The 15343-nt window shown below is 56.1% G+C and overlaps 2 protein-coding genes across 2 annotated transcripts in view; both read right to left on the bottom strand.

Moving 5' to 3' along the window:
• Window positions 1-15343, bottom strand: part of LOC144947516 (E3 ubiquitin-protein ligase TRIM11-like) — a 147957-nt gene that overhangs the window by 57135 nt on the left and 75479 nt on the right. The gene's annotated exons all lie outside the window — the stretch shown is intronic.
• LOC144947518 (uncharacterized) lies at window positions 6864-12798 on the bottom strand. Its single transcript, XM_078876736.1, has 2 exons — window positions 11699-12798; window positions 6864-6903 (listed from the first exon to the last, which is right to left on the bottom strand). The coding sequence occupies exons 1-2, from the start codon at window positions 12770-12772 to the stop codon at window positions 6892-6894; spliced, it is 1086 nt and encodes a 361-aa protein (XP_078732862.1). The 5' UTR covers window positions 12773-12798; the 3' UTR covers window positions 6864-6891.

Here is a 15343-nt window from a genome sequence, read left to right as displayed (position 1 = left end):
CCTAAACCTCGCCCATTTACCCTCGACATCAGGAGGAGTGTGTGACGATGCCAACCCCAGCCACAAGCGATGATAAAATTCTCGCTTGCAACTTTCATCAGCTAACTGAGACCAGGCCACCTTTGGTTGGGGTCCTGGGTGTACACCCACCACCGGAGTGGAAGAATGGCAGGCGCATTTTACAGATGACTAGTCGATGGTCAGAGGGCAGATCAGCTCCACGGTAGGTCCTGGTGTCAAGGACATGGGCTCACATCCGCTGGTCTGTCACTATGTAGTCCAGCAGATGTTCTTGCTTGGACCCGGCATGCATCCATGATGTTGTGTGGATGCGCCGATGCCGGAACAGTGTGTTGATAATTAAAAGCCCATGGGCTGCACAAAAATTTAGCAGCCTCCTATCGTTGTTTTTGAGCTGATCTGGCCCATGCCTTCCAATCACTCCAGACCACGTGCCAGCATCATAACCAACTCGGGCATTGAAGTCACCCAACAAGATGACTCTATCCCGAGGGGCCATTTTAGCCAGCACCTGTGACAGGAGGTCATAGAATGCATCTGACTCATCGACTTTGCCTGCATCCCTCCACGGATGTTCGTCTTCGGTGGGGGCTTGGGTAACCATGACCACCGCTCCTCGCCTCCGGTTGATAGGAAGGCGAGCCCAAAGTAGCCTGGGGCTTACAGCTTCCCAAACCTCACCGCCATGCTCCCACGCCCCCTTCATTCTTTTGTTCAGAAGAAGAGCCACACCCTCTTCTTCAGTCTCCTGCCCCAAGTAGAGGACTGTCCACCCCTCATGGTGGCAGAAGCCAGAGCCGGTCCACCAGACCTGAATGCCACAGAGATTCCGGCTGTACCGGTCCCGCTCCCGACAGAGGAGTGTCAGTCTCTCCTCCGCCGTGAGCGCTCGAACATTCCACGTGGCCACACGTAGTGGTTTTTCGTTGTTTCTGGAGGAGCCCCGAGGGTAAAGATTAAATCTCCTGGCTCCGCCAAATGTGGTTTGGCCAGGATACGTCATAGAAGCCTTTCCCCCCGGGGCATCCGGCACAAGCTTATTAGTTATATATTTTAGTCGTGGTTTAGTGGTAATTTATTGAAGGTGGATGGGTTACCAGCCCCTCGCACCCGTCCAGAGCCCCCATTTAGCCACTGTGGTGGTCACATACGCCATCGAGAGGGCCAATTGGAATTGTCCCTCCCCCCCACAGCACTGTCCACGACAGCGTTGCCTGTCCGGCACCGCGAGGAGGTAAGAGGTTGTTTTGCCACACACACATCGACTGACATACGTGGACTCACACACACATTGCCGTAAACACACATGCATACTTACACACACACACATATCAATTAAGAAGCACACACATGGACTTTCACATGCACATGGACCCACGCACACCCATCGACTTACACACACACATAGACTCACACACATACATAGACTGATGCACACATTTCCCTACACACACATACACATATGGACTCACACACACGCATTGACTTACACAACAACAACAACAACCGCCATTCGCCACTAAGTGGCGGTGACGTCACCACGACGCTTGTGCCAGGCCATGTGCACCTTGAGGCCACGTGAAGTGTCGAACGCCCGCTGGCAGGAGGTCACGGGGCAGACCCAGGTGCCACGGGTCGACTGACCGAGATGACCGAGATGACTGGCTGATGCACCACCTGTGCCCCCTACTGTGCCAACTTGCTGTGCTTTAGCCACCCGGCGCTCCGCTCGTTGTTGTGAGCGTCGCTCCTCCGCCCTCCGTTGTTGTTGGAGGGCGACTGCCTCCAACTGCCCAGTAGCGTCCTTCACGAGCCTCCTCCACTGAGGCCGATCTTGACACCGCTGGTACCAGTCATCGGCAAGTCCACTCAGCTCCACGTCCTCCTGTACCACATCACTCCATCTCTTCTCTAGCCCGTGCCGCGCCCGTTTAGCCCCCTCGATCCGGCCGAACAAAAGCTGTTTAGGCATGCGGTGGCTGGGCATGCGGGCTACATGACCCAGCCAACGCAGCCTTGCCTGCCGGAGGAGCTCACTGATGGGACTTTGCCCAGATCTTTCAAGGACTTGTGAGCTCCTCACACAATCCAGCCTGGTTAAACCCAGGATGGATCGTAGGCAGGCCAGCCTAAATGTTTCCAACCGGCGAAGATGCTCCACTAGGGGGGTCCACGTTTCGCAAGCATAGAGAAGGGAGGGAATGACCGTGGCCGAGAAGACCTGAAGCTTCGTGCGGAGCGACAGACCAGGTAGCTTCCACACAGCGTTACGCAACCGATGAAAAGATATTGCCGCTCGACTGATTCGGAGTGAGACCTCTGCTGATAAACTGGAGCCGGTCATGAGCACACTGCCCAGGTATGGGAAACTCTCTACTCTCTCCACAACTGCCCCATCACCGATTGGGAGTTGTGGGGGCGGAGTGCCCGATGGTACAAAATACCCAGGCAGGTGCTTAGTTTTGGTGGGGCTGATGGTAAGGCCCCATCTCTTAGTGGCACGCTCCAGTCTCAGCAGCAGCGTCTCCAACTCCTCTTCTGAATGAGCAGCTATTACCAAATCATCGGCATACACAACGTGGTTGACCAATAGGGAGCCATCCCTTGATCGCACCCGGGCGTCGATCAGCCTCCCATTATATCTGTACCAAATGGTAATTCCCCCGGTACAGCTATTGAAGGCTTCACGAACTACGCAGTCGAAATAGATGTTAAATAATGTGGGAGCCAGAGGACATCCCTGTCGCACCCCAAGGTGTACAGGGAAAGGCTCCGACTCCCGGCCACGTAGTTTTACCCGGGCCCGCTCACCATCATGAAGGTCCTTAATGATCGTGAGCAGAGGGTCAGGGACTCCGAAAGCACAAAGAACAACCCAGAGCCCAGTCCTACTGATGGTATCATAGGCCTTGACCAGGTCAATAAAGCAGAGATGTAGGTCTTTTTGGAATTCCCTACACCTCTGCTGTAGCAGACGGACAGAAAATATGGCATCTGTGCAGGACCGCCCTTTCCTGAAACCACATTGGGGCTCCGCAAGCCTCTCCTCAGCATGCCTAGCAAGGCGATGTTGAATAATCCTTGCCAGGACCTTACCCGGCACACTGAGGAGTGAGATGCCCCTGTAGTTGTTACAATCGGTACGGTCCCCCTTCTTAAAGAGGGGGACCACCAGGGCATCCTTCCAGTCCTGCGGAACCCGTCCAGTGGTCCAGACTGTTGTTATGATGTCATATAGGGCAGTCTGTGCACAAACGCCACCCTCCCTCAGCATTTCGCCTGGGAGATCATCTCTGCCCGATGCCTTCCCTGGTCTCAGACTCCGGATCGCCCTCAGTACTTCCTCAACAGCCGGTACCTCAGCCAGCCACTCACAGGGGGTGACCTCTTCCAATATTTGAGGCACCGCAGCCTCAGCAGGGTTATCCCCACTTTGTGCCATGATGTTTTCCTGGCTGAGAGATTTTCCCTCCCCCAGGACCTCACAGAAATGCTCAGCAAATCTGCAAACCTGTTCCTGGGGGTCGGAGATTGGATCACCGTTTTTTCCTCTAATGATGGTAATAGGTGTGGCGCTGCAGGTTACTTTTTTGATGGAGTTAAATAGTGATTTGTGATCGCGGGCCACTGAGGCAGACTCCATCTCCTCAGCAACCCGCGACCACCACCCATCCTTACAGCGCCTCACGGCTCTCCGAACCTCCGAGCGAAGACTGCGGTAAACCTCCTCATTCTCTGACGTGGGATGCTGTAGGCGATGAGAGTGGGCCTGTCGCTTTTTCTCAATTAACCTGAACACCTCCTCCGTCAGCCAGGGTTCCCGGGGAGGTCTGGACCGCGTACCCAAAGCAGCCATTGCAGCTGCATGAATCACAGTCTTAAACCTCGCCCATTTACCCTCGACATCAGGTGGAGTGGGGGACGATGCCAACCCCAGCTGCAAGCGATGATGAAATTCTCGCTTGCAACTTTCATCAGCTAACTTAGACCAGGCCACTTTTGGTTGGAATGGGGTCCTGGGTGTACACCCACCACCGGAGTGGAAGAATGGCAGGCGCATCTTACAGATGACTAGTCGATGGTCAGAGGGCAGATCAGCTCCACGGTAGGTCCTGGTGTCAAGGACATGGGCTCGCATCCGCTGGTCCGTCACTACGTAGTCCAGCAGATGTTCTTGCTTGGACCCGGCATGCGTCCACGATGTTGTGTGGATGCGCCGATGCCGGAAGAGCGTGTTGGTAATTGACTTACACACAAACAGAGTGACACGCACACATGTATGGACTTACACACACATGTGAACTAACACACACATATGGACTGACACACACATACACATCGACGTACACACACACACATCGACTGGCACACACAAACGCACATTGACTTACACACTCAGATGGAGCCATGCACACACATCGACTAACACACACACGTGGAATAACACACACACAGCGACTGATACGCACACAAATGGACTGACACGCACACTTGGACTGACACACCGACACACAAACACTTTGACGTACACACACACATCGGGCGTTGTTTGTTCGAAAAAAACAGACACACACGCACACATATGGACTCGAGCACACACACATCGACTCACACACACACATGGACGTGCAGAACAATGACCGATGATGGCACAGCTATCAGCATCGCAGTAGTGCGTATCAGTAAATAGTGGGACGTGAGCAATGGAATCTATAGAAATGGATAGAAGAAATAAGCTGAAATTAGTGTACATTAAATAGCAGCAGTATGCACAGGTAAGTTGAGAAGCAGGCTACAGTCTAGATTATAGACTGGCAGTACGCCGAATCAATGACATAAGCATTGCTACAGTGGACATAAAAAGCTGGCAATACAGGCAGCAGCTGAAAAAGCAGGATACAGTCGACATGAAGGCTGGCTGTACACTGAGTGAGGTAAAGAAGCAGGCAAGAGATTATAGACTGCCATACACTCATAATGGGCAAAAGCCAAATTAACAGTGTCGATAATAGAGTGGCAGTGCACTGACATTAATTCATCAGCAGACAGCAGGCCACAGCACAGACTGGCAGTACACCATCGCAGCGTACCAAAAATACAGGAAAAAAAGGGAATATTTAGCAACGTAAACATGAAAAATACGTTTTCTGCACACAAACATTATTATTGTAATATTTGCCAACATATTTGCTTCAAAATAGTAAACAATGAACATGGGTTGTTACGTGCACACAAACATTATTGTAATATTTGCCAACTTATTTGCTTCATAATAGTAAACAATGAACCTGAGTTATTATCGGCACACAAACATTATTATTATAATATCTGACAACTTATTTGTTTAATAATAGTAAACTATGAGAAGCTGAGGTCTTAGCAAAAGATTCAATAAAATTGTACTTTACATTGCCGTGGTGAGGCCTAGTCCCATGTAGAGCCCGCGGCCTCGCCTATCGCCAGTCTGAGGGCTGGCGCGCTACCCCCCCACCATCCCCCCGCCCACGCTACAATAATACTATGTAAGCACTTTAATTTTAGTATGTACCGACCCTATAGTAGTAAGTGCACACATTGGGGTGGGGTGGGGAGAGAAGAGGACATGACACTTTGATGAATTTACCTGAGTGTTGCGTGTATTTATTGCATTTTTAACGCGAAGGAGAAATCCCCCCCACCCTCCACTGACGACGCACCTGCGTTGCTAGGGGCAACCCCCGTGCAGCTAATTAACTAATTTCGACCCGACTTAGTGACGCGTGTATTCAAAATCAAGTTGGATGCTCTGACAGACGATCTGACCAAACACATCGTGTTTGGAGAATCGAAGGCGCATGTCTACACCATCGAGTTCCTGAAGCAAGGCCTTCCAAACGCGCACATCTTGGTGACTCTGCGGGCTCAGGACAAGTTCACAACCGCCGAATGGATCGACCAGTTTGTGTGCACCGTAATTCCAATGCGGGACCATCCTCGACTGCGCGAGATTGTCACGAGATGCATGATGTACCGTCCATGTGGTGCTGCAAACCTACATGCCCCCTGCATGAACGACGGAAATTGCAGCAAGGAGTTCCCAAAAGTTTTCAACAACACCACAATACCATCGTCGATACACTGAGCAGGCAGAAGTCAGAGGCGTCTCGATGGACAATCGATACGTCGTGCCGTACAACCCCTACTTGATGCTCAAGTACAATGCGCACATCAACGTGGAAGTGTGCACTTCCCTTCCAGCCATCAAGTACATCTATAAATACATCTTCAAGGGATTCGATTGTGCCAACATTGCTCTCCCTCCGAATGGACAGCCGGAACTGTCCTACTGTAGAGAGGAGCCGACACGAGATTGCAGGGGTCTCGTCCTTTATTCCTTTCCTTCCATTCACACCTGTCGCCAGCCGTCCCAATCCCGTTCCCGCCAAAGGCCCCCCTTTCCCGCCCGTTCTCTCCTTATATAACCTCGATCACCCCTCCCCCTAACCCATCTATTGGTGGGAATCCTTCCCCTGACACCCCTACATCACCCCCCCCCCCCCCGGAGAAAAAATAACCGTCCTCGGTTCTGCCTCCCCCATGGACCATTTAAGTCTCCCCATGCCTCCCACCACTGACAGTGACGACAGCCCTTACCCCCCCCCCCCCACAACCATACAATGCAATATAACACAACAAATCAATTGCGCGGCCTGCCCAGGTCTCCAGCCAGCATCCCGTAACAGCCCGGACATCCACAGGCAGCAGATGACCGTGGCGGCCCCCTCCTTCGAAGGCCCTCTCGTCGCGGTCCCTGGTTCGGTGGTGCCGGTGTCGCCTTGCCTGGCGCCGCTGTCTCTCCAGCCCCCGCTCGTGCCGCCGCTCCGTCAGGCCTCACATGGGGTGCTGTAGGTGACAAGGGAACACAGGGCACCGAACCCCCTGCCGGTCGGCGCGTGGTGGTCGGCGACCTTGGCCTGGGTAGGGATGATGATGATGTTGGCAGTGATGTTGGTGGTGATGTTGGTGAAGATGACGGTGGAGAGATGTATGGCTTAAGGCGGGTGGGGTGTACAAACCATCATCGCTTACCCAGTTGGACCTGGACGCACTGCGGTCGGAGTGCTTTGATGACCTCGACCGGCCCTTTCCAGGGTCGGTGCAGCTTTGGTGAGAGGCCAACCGGCACCTGAGGACAGTGTAGCCATGCCTGGTCCCCGACTTTAAAGGGCTTGGCTGTCACTGTCCTCTCCCGTATCCGTACATTACTCTCTTGGCTCGCGGCCGATGCGGCCTCGGCTGCTTGGCGGGCCTCTCTCAAATAAATGAGGGAGGTCTTTAGTGCCTTCGGCCATGCGTCGGCTCTTGCAGGAATGTCCGTCAGCTGCACCTCAATAGGCGGAACGGGATCCCGTCCGTACATCAGGAAAAACGGCGAGAACCCGTCGCCGCGTGTGGGGCCACCCTGTACGCCGCTAAGACCGATGGAATGTGGAGGTCCCAGTCGGAATGGTTTTCGTCCACCACTTGGGACAGCATGGCCGCTATGGTGCGGTTAAGCCGCTCTACCATCCCATCGGTCTGGGGATGATATGGAGATGTTCGGACCTTTTTAGTGCCCAGGATAGAGCAGACGTCCTTCAATAGCTGTGAGGAGAAATTCCTGCCCTGATCCGTGAGCAACCGCTCCGGTGCCCCCTTATCAAGGACATAGCCTCCCACGAAGGCATCGGCGATGGTCTGTGCCGTTTGGTCCGGGAGGGCCCACGCCATCGGCCACCTCGTGCAGTACTCGACTCCGACCAACAGGTATTTATTTCCCCGTGGCGTGACCGGCAGCGGTCCCAAGATGTCCAACGCAACCAATTCGTTGACCCTGGTCACCGTGATGGGCTGTAGGGGCGCCCGGCTTACCCGGGGTGGCGGCTTTCGCCGCGCACATTCGACGCAGGTAGCGACCCATCGATGCACGTCAGCGGTCATACCTGGCCAAAAGTACCGACCCTGTAATGTGTGCAGTGTCTTCCGCCCTGCCAGGTGCAGCAGCTGGCGGCCGTGTACGTCCATAACCCATTGTTGACGCAGCGACTCCGGAACTACCAGGCATCGCCGGCGCCCTGTCGGGTCCCATCGCATGAGGAGATCCTCCCATACGATGTACTCCTCCCCCCCTGCCTCTGCTGAGGCGCGTAGTGTTCGCAGTGGGGCTTCCTCCAGCTGTAGCCGTCTCCAATCGTCCAAGGTCAGCCCCAGGTCGTGGTCGGTCAGCTGGACCTCACCCTGTGCGCCCTCCGCCGTGCGTACGGGAACGATGACCGTCCCCTCCGGCCTCGCCTCCTTGCAGCGTGCCCCGCCTGTGGTGCATGCACAAGGGCCCTGGGGCACCAGTCGGGACAATGCGTCTGCGTTGGCATGTCTGGTCCCTTTGCGATGCATTACTTGGTACCTGTACTCCTGCAGGCGTTCTATCCATCTGGCCAGCTGGCCCGAAGGCTGGTCGATGCGGAGCGAATACTGCAAGGCCGCGTGGTCAGTGCGGACCGTAAATTTGCGACCATACTGGTAGGGTCGGAATTGCTGCACAAAGTGAACGACTGCCAGGAGTTCCCTACGTGTGACGCAGTAGCGCTGCTCCGCTGATGAAAGCACGCGACTACCATAGGCGATAACCACCTCCCGACCCTGCTGGACTTGCGACAAAACACTGCCGATGCCCACATCGCTGGCGTCCGTGTCCAGGATAAAGGGGAGGCCAAAATCCGGAAAGGCCAATGGTGGTGCATCTGTCAGACGTGAGCGCAGCTGCTGGAATGCCTCTTCCTCCAGAGGGCCCCAATAAAACCTCTGGTTCTTCGCCGTCAACACGTGCAAGGGCTTGGCAATGGTTGCGAAGTTGGGCACAAACCGGCGGTAGTAAGAAACGAAACCCACAAACCGGCGTACCTCCGGAACCGTAGTGGGAACAGCCCAGGCCCTCACGCAGGCCGTCTTTTCCGGGTCTGTAGCCACTCCCGACTCACTGACGACGTGGCCCAAGTAGCGTACCGACGACTGCATAAGGTGGCACTTCGACGGCTTGAGCTTCAAGTTCGCGTTCCGGAACCGCAGGAACACCTGACGCAATCGGTCAGTGTGTTCCTCGAATGATCGGCTGAAAACAATGACGTCGTCCAGGTAGATGAGGCACGTTTCCCATTGGAGGCCTGCCAAGGCCAACTCCATTATGCGTTGGAACGTTGCCGGCGCCGTCTGGAGGCCCATAGGCAGGCAGTTGAACTCGAACAGGCCCTGTGGTGTCCGGAATGCTGTTTTAGGCCGGGAGTCCGCGTCTAGTGGGACCTGCCAGAACCCGGACAACAAATCCAGCGTACTGAAAAATTTTGCTCCCGCCAGTGCATCCAATGAGTCGTCGATACGTGGTAGGGGATATGCGTCGGCCAGCGTGACGGCATTGAGGCGTCGGAAGTCCACACAGAATCTCAGTGACCCATCTGACTTCTTGACTAGGACCACCGGTGCCCCCCAGGGACTCGAGGATGGAGAAATTATGTCGGCCCGCAGCATCTCCTGCACCGCTTGTTGAATGTGCCCTTTTTCCATTGGGCTCATTCTATATGTGTTTTGGCGCAGGGGTGCGGCATCTCCCGTGTTGATGTGGTGCTGTGACAGATTTGTGCGCCCTAGGTCGAACGGTCCCCGGCTGAACACGTCCGAGAACTCCTGCAATAACGAGTGCAGCTGCTGTTTCTGGTCGGGCGGCAATCCCGGCTCAGGCCCCGCCAGCTGGTCCATCCACGATTTGGCCCCTCTGTCCTCGGACTGGCTGATGCTGCCTACAAGCTCGGGCTCTGTCCCTGGGGCTCCTAGTGACAAGGGACTAACGTGGGCCAGAACTGTTCCCTCCTGCACCGTCGCTGTTCTATCGGAGGTGTTCAGCACCTGAATGAACAGATGCTGGTTCCTCTGTACAATAGTTTCGGCCCCCACCAGCGCATGACGATCCATGGCCGCTGACGCCGGAGACACCAGGATGGGTGAGTCTGGTCGGGCTGTCACGAGGGGGGACCGATATTGCAGCGGAACCAGCATCTGGGCTGCCGGGGGAATGGATACAGACTTACTGACCAGAGCCTGCACGTAGGGTACACCCCGGCTGGCCCCCTCCGCTTTTAGGAAATGGAGATGCGTTCCCTGGACTTCCACCCGCCCATTGGCCAGATCGATTTTCATTGGCATCCGCCTCAGAAAGTCCATCCCCAACAGGCAGGGTACGGGCAACGTTGCGGAGACAAGGATGGGTCCTGCTACCGAAAGCTGCCCAATCTGTATCGGGGCTTCAACCTGGCCCAGGAAGCCCATGCTGCCTCCATTTGCTGCCATGAACGTTGTCTTGACGGGGACTAAAGGTCGGATTTTATCCGGCAGCATCTCATGCATGGTGCTCGAGATGATCGTGGCTGATGCCCCCGTATCGACCAAGATACGTGCCGACACTCCCGCGATTTCACCGACCAGGACCGAGGTTCCTGACGTGGCCGCTACCACCCGCCTTGCCAGCTTCCTCCATTGTGTGGCTGAGTCCGGCCACTGACCAGGCGGCGTCTCGTTATCCTGTGGTGCATGGTGAAATGATGGGGGATGGGTGTGGATGGACTGAAGATGGGGTTCCTCCCTTTGGAGTGCGTCACAGCAGGGTGAACGCGCCCTTGTTACATAGTGTGGGCTTACCCCTGGGTTGCGGGCTGGGCTCTCTATGTAGTGCAAATTGCCCCCCCTAGGTGACGTAGGATGGGCCCCCCTTGTGGTGTGGGGGGGGCCCCCCCATTGTAGGGGGCGGTGGGGACTGGGGGGTGGGCCTTCCCGTGAGCCCCTCCCTTTCCTTTGTCACGGGGGCGTGGTCCCCCTGGTTCCGTCTCGCTCTGTCGCAAAGCGGTGGTGAGGCGGGTCGTGGAATTGCTCCAGGGCGCAATGTCAATCGTGTGGGCTGCCTCCGCCCCCGGGCCGTTGCCCCTGGCAACTCGCCGGCGTTGCAGGTAACTGGTGACGTCACGCCCGCCGGCGACGTCACGCCCGCCGGTGACGTCACGCCCGCCCGCGAACCCACGCCCGCCCGCGAAACCACGCCCACGCGCGACGTCACGCCCGCCCGCGAAACCCCGCCCACCCGCGACGTCACGCCCGCCCGCGAAACCCCGCCCGCCCGCGACGTCACGCCCGCCCGCGAAACCCCGCCCGCCCGCGACGTCACGCCCGGCATCGACGTCGCTGCCGGCCGCGACGTCACTTCCGCCCGCGACGTCACCTCCGCCCGCGACGTCACCTCCGTCCGCGACGTTCCTCCCGGCGTCGGCGCGACTCCCGGCGCGGTCCCCGGCCTCGGCGCGATCCCCGACGCGGTCCCTGGCCCCGGCGCGATTCCCGGCGCGGTCCACGGCCCCGGCGCAATTCCCGGCGCGATCCGCGACACCACTTCCGGCCGCGACGTCACTTCCGGACGCAACGTCACGTCCGTTCGCGACGCCACTCCGGGTCGCGATGCGACCACAGGCCCCGGCGCTATCCCCTTCCCCCGACCAGAACAGCGGGGACCGGGAAACGACACCACCGGCGCCCACCCCGAGGAGACTCCCGGTGAGTTCGCGGCGTCGGAATTGTAATTACCCGGCCCGACCGAGAGGCCGGGTGGGACGGCGTCACTCGCCTGGCTCCTGTCGGCGTTCGGCCCCGGCAGGTTCCAGGTGACGTTGGCGGCCTCCGGCTCCGTGCGGCACCCCCTCGCCACATGCCCCTCTCGACCACAACGGTGGCAGACCCACGGGGCGTTGCGTCGGGGGGGCTCGGCGCGATGTTGTAGAGGCGGCTGCCAGCGACGCGGCGGCTGGTCCCTCTGCTCCGCCAGTCCCCGGATCGCCGCGTACACCTCCCGCAGCGATGGCTCCGTCTCAGACGTCGGCGGTCCGTCCCCAGATGCCCCACCGGCAGCCTGTGGTGACGGTGCAGGTTCGGCGGTTAGTGTCGCTGGACCAAGTAGCGCCGCGGCAACGGCTCGGCTGTTCCCCCCCGCCGCGCCAGCCACCGGGCCCACGGGTGGCGCCCGGCCCATGACCTGCTCGTGGGCTTGGATGGTCCGGGCAGCCCACAGCGAGGTGCGTTCTTCCGGCGTCACTACGGGCATTACAACGCCGGCGCGGCAAGCGTAGGCGATGAGGTGCTCGACCACGAGGTCCTCGAGCGCTTCTTCAGCCAGGCGAGGGAAAGCTCTCCTCGCCAACACGAGCAGCGCCCCCCTGTAGGCTAAAGGGGATTCTTTAGCCCCTCGCTGGCGATCCTGGAACCGTTTAAAGGCTCCTTCCGCCGGGCAATAGATCTCCCCCAAAGCCTCGTAGGCCGCCTGTAGCGTGGACTTGCTGTGCGAGGGAAGGGAGGTGTAAGAGGAGAGTGCTTCTTTGCCCAGAACAGATGGCAGCGCTCGTAGGGCCTCTTCGTCTGTCCACTCGAGAGCGTGGAAGGCAGCCTCGAATCGGCGGACAAACTCCTCCCAATCTTCTTCCTCAGCCACAAACTTGTCGACGGGCCCCAGCCGACGCGGCCGTCCGGCCACCTGCTCTCCGTGTTGGGTGTTTAGCCCTGGGGGTTTTGGCGGGAGCGGCGGCGGCTGGCGTGACGAGGTTGGTTGCGGCTCCTGCCCGGCCGGCTGGTCGGCGTCCGGTTCCCGTGGCCTCTCTTCCCGTAGTACGCGTGGGGGTGGGGGTCCCGGTGCCGGCGGGCCCCCCATAGGGAGCCTCTGCAAGAGCTCCTGGAGCGCCCTCTCCAAGCGGGCCATGCGGTCCTCCATGCGATCCTCCAGGCGATCCGGGCCCCCTTCTGCTGCTTCTGACAGCAGGCCCCCTTGTTGCCCAGGATGTGAAGGATCCCCGGCCCCTGCTTCCTCCTCCCTCGGCTCCCTCCCGCGAGGATTCTTCTTTGTAGCCATTAGGATCCCACCGCTGCCACCAAATGTAGAGAGGAGCCGACACGAGATTGCAGGGGTCTCGTCCTTTATTCCTTTCCTTCCATTCACACCTGTCGCCAGCCGTCCCAATCCCGTTCCCGCCAAAGGCCCCCCTTTCCCGCCCGTTCTCTCCTTATATCACCTCGATCACCCCTCCCCCTAACCCATCTATTGGTGGGAATCCTTCCCCTGACACCCCTACACTACGATGAAATAAGCTATTTCATCGATTGCCGGTACGTGAGTGCTCCAGAGGCAATGTGGTGGCTCCTCGAGTCAAAGATGCACGATCGCTCGCACACGGTGATGAGACTGCCAGTCCATCTACCCAATCAACAAACAATAATGTTTGAAGCCGGACACGAGGAGGAAGCTTTAAATCACGAATGAGGATAAAGCTCTGCTAGCAGCACAGACCAGTCAGACAAAGCTGGAATCGTGGTTCTTGCTGAACGAAAGTGATCAAGACGCACGTCAGTGGCTCTATGCGGACATCCTGCAGCACTACGTCTACGTTCGAAGCAACTGGCAGAAGCGGCAGAGAGGAACCGACAAGATCGTGTCCTGCATGTACACCGTCAGCATCAAAAACAAATAACGTTTCTATTTTCGAATTCTGCTGTTGCATGTTCGAGGTGTGACCAGTTTTTAGTTTTTGTGGACCGTCGACGGAGTGGTGTGCAAAAGCTTCAAGGCAGCAGCTTCAGCACGAGGTCTTCTTGATTCAGACAACAAGTGGGATCACTGCTTGATGGATGCAGGCACCTACATGATGCCGAAGCAGTTGAGCGAGATGTTTGATTTAATTTTCTGCTTCTCTCAGCCCGCATCACCTCTCAAGCTGTGGGAGGACCACAAATTAGACTTAACTCTCGACTACATGTGAAGAGATGCCGACGACACCGCGATCAACAAAGCACTTCACGATATCAACAGCGTTCTGCAGCAGCACGGATTCTTTTGCAAAGCAATTAGCTTGTTAACACCAAAGGGAAACCCGCCAGAAGAAGATGTGTATGACCAAGTTGAGGAAGCAAATGAGGGTGCACGACGTCTCGCGATGCTCAACGAAAAGCAGCTTGACGCGTTCAACAAGATTATCATGGCTGTCAATGATGACAATATAGCGGACTGATGCTTCTATCTCGACGCTCCCGGAGGTTTGGGCAAGACCTTCCTCTACACAACTCTTATAGCGTACATCCGGGGTCGAGGACAAATTGTACTGCCAATTTTCGCTCATCATCATCAAATAAATTACTATGCTGCCGAAGAACAGACTTCGCTGCATCGACAAGCTCTTGCGCGAGGTGATGAGCAACGAGAAACCATTTGGTGGCAAAGTCTTCATTGTAGGCGGTGACTTCCGACAGACTCTTCCCATTGTACTCATACTCTTTGGTTTTTCAGTAAAGTCACGTAAGTAAAAAAAATAAAAAATGACGACGTTTCGGGCGCAACACAAGCGTCCGTCTTCAGGTGGGACAATGTAGCGAAAGCACAACTGCCTAAGTGTGTCTAAGAGATAGCTGTGATGAGGAATTATATAGTTGTAAGGGAAGGAGGGGGGAGGGGCACGGTGAGTGCGGGGGCGGGGTGTGGACTGGGAGGCAACGACTGGAGCTCAAACTGGAGCTTTGTGATGCAGGGGCGGAAGTAGATAAGAACACTAAGTTGAGCCGTCCTTTGTTATGCTGCAGGGGGGGGGCTGTAAACCAGATCTGTGTGAGAAAACTTGCACGCTCGAAACAGCGCGTGGCAAACTTTTTCCCAAGTGATGGGAATAAGCCGGGCTTGGAGTCAAATTTTATAGTGATGGAAGTGTGTAAAGCTGGGAGTAAAAGCCTGGGAATATGTATATGAATATGAAAATAAATATAAACTGGCTGTCTTGCAGTAAACTGCACGGTAGTTAAGGTTTAACTTGGTTAATTACATCCTTCCAATAATTGCTCAATTTGAATCCATCCTCTCTGTTGAAGTTATGTCTATGTTTGTGTATCTGGGTGGCTTTATGGACAAATCTTTGGTAGTATCCAGGAGGCTTGCAGGGTACTTTGGTATCAGAGAACACAATATCATGAGAACCCGCAGTGTTATAACAGTGGTCAGCTACGGCCGAAGAATTCGTTCTACCGTGTTTCAAATCTGACTTGTGTTCACAAATGCAGTCAGAAATATGTCGTTTCGTTTCCCCGATATAACAATCACCACAGGTGCAACTCAGTGTGTAGACACCAGGGTACTGAAAGTCAGGAATGACATTGTAGCACATTAGGGATGGATCACTCTTTTAAGTGTGTCCTTGTGCAGCAAGGGAGTAAAGTGTGGTTCTGTGAAAGTCCTGATGTGCTG

This window comes from Lampetra fluviatilis, chromosome 45 (genome assembly GCF_964198595.1).
Source record: "Lampetra fluviatilis chromosome 45, kcLamFluv1.1, whole genome shotgun sequence".
Lineage (NCBI taxonomy): Eukaryota > Metazoa > Chordata > Hyperoartia > Petromyzontiformes > Petromyzontidae > Lampetra > Lampetra fluviatilis.
The sequence above is the reverse complement of the archived record's forward strand: the minus strand, read 5'-3'. Positions and strand labels throughout refer to the sequence as shown.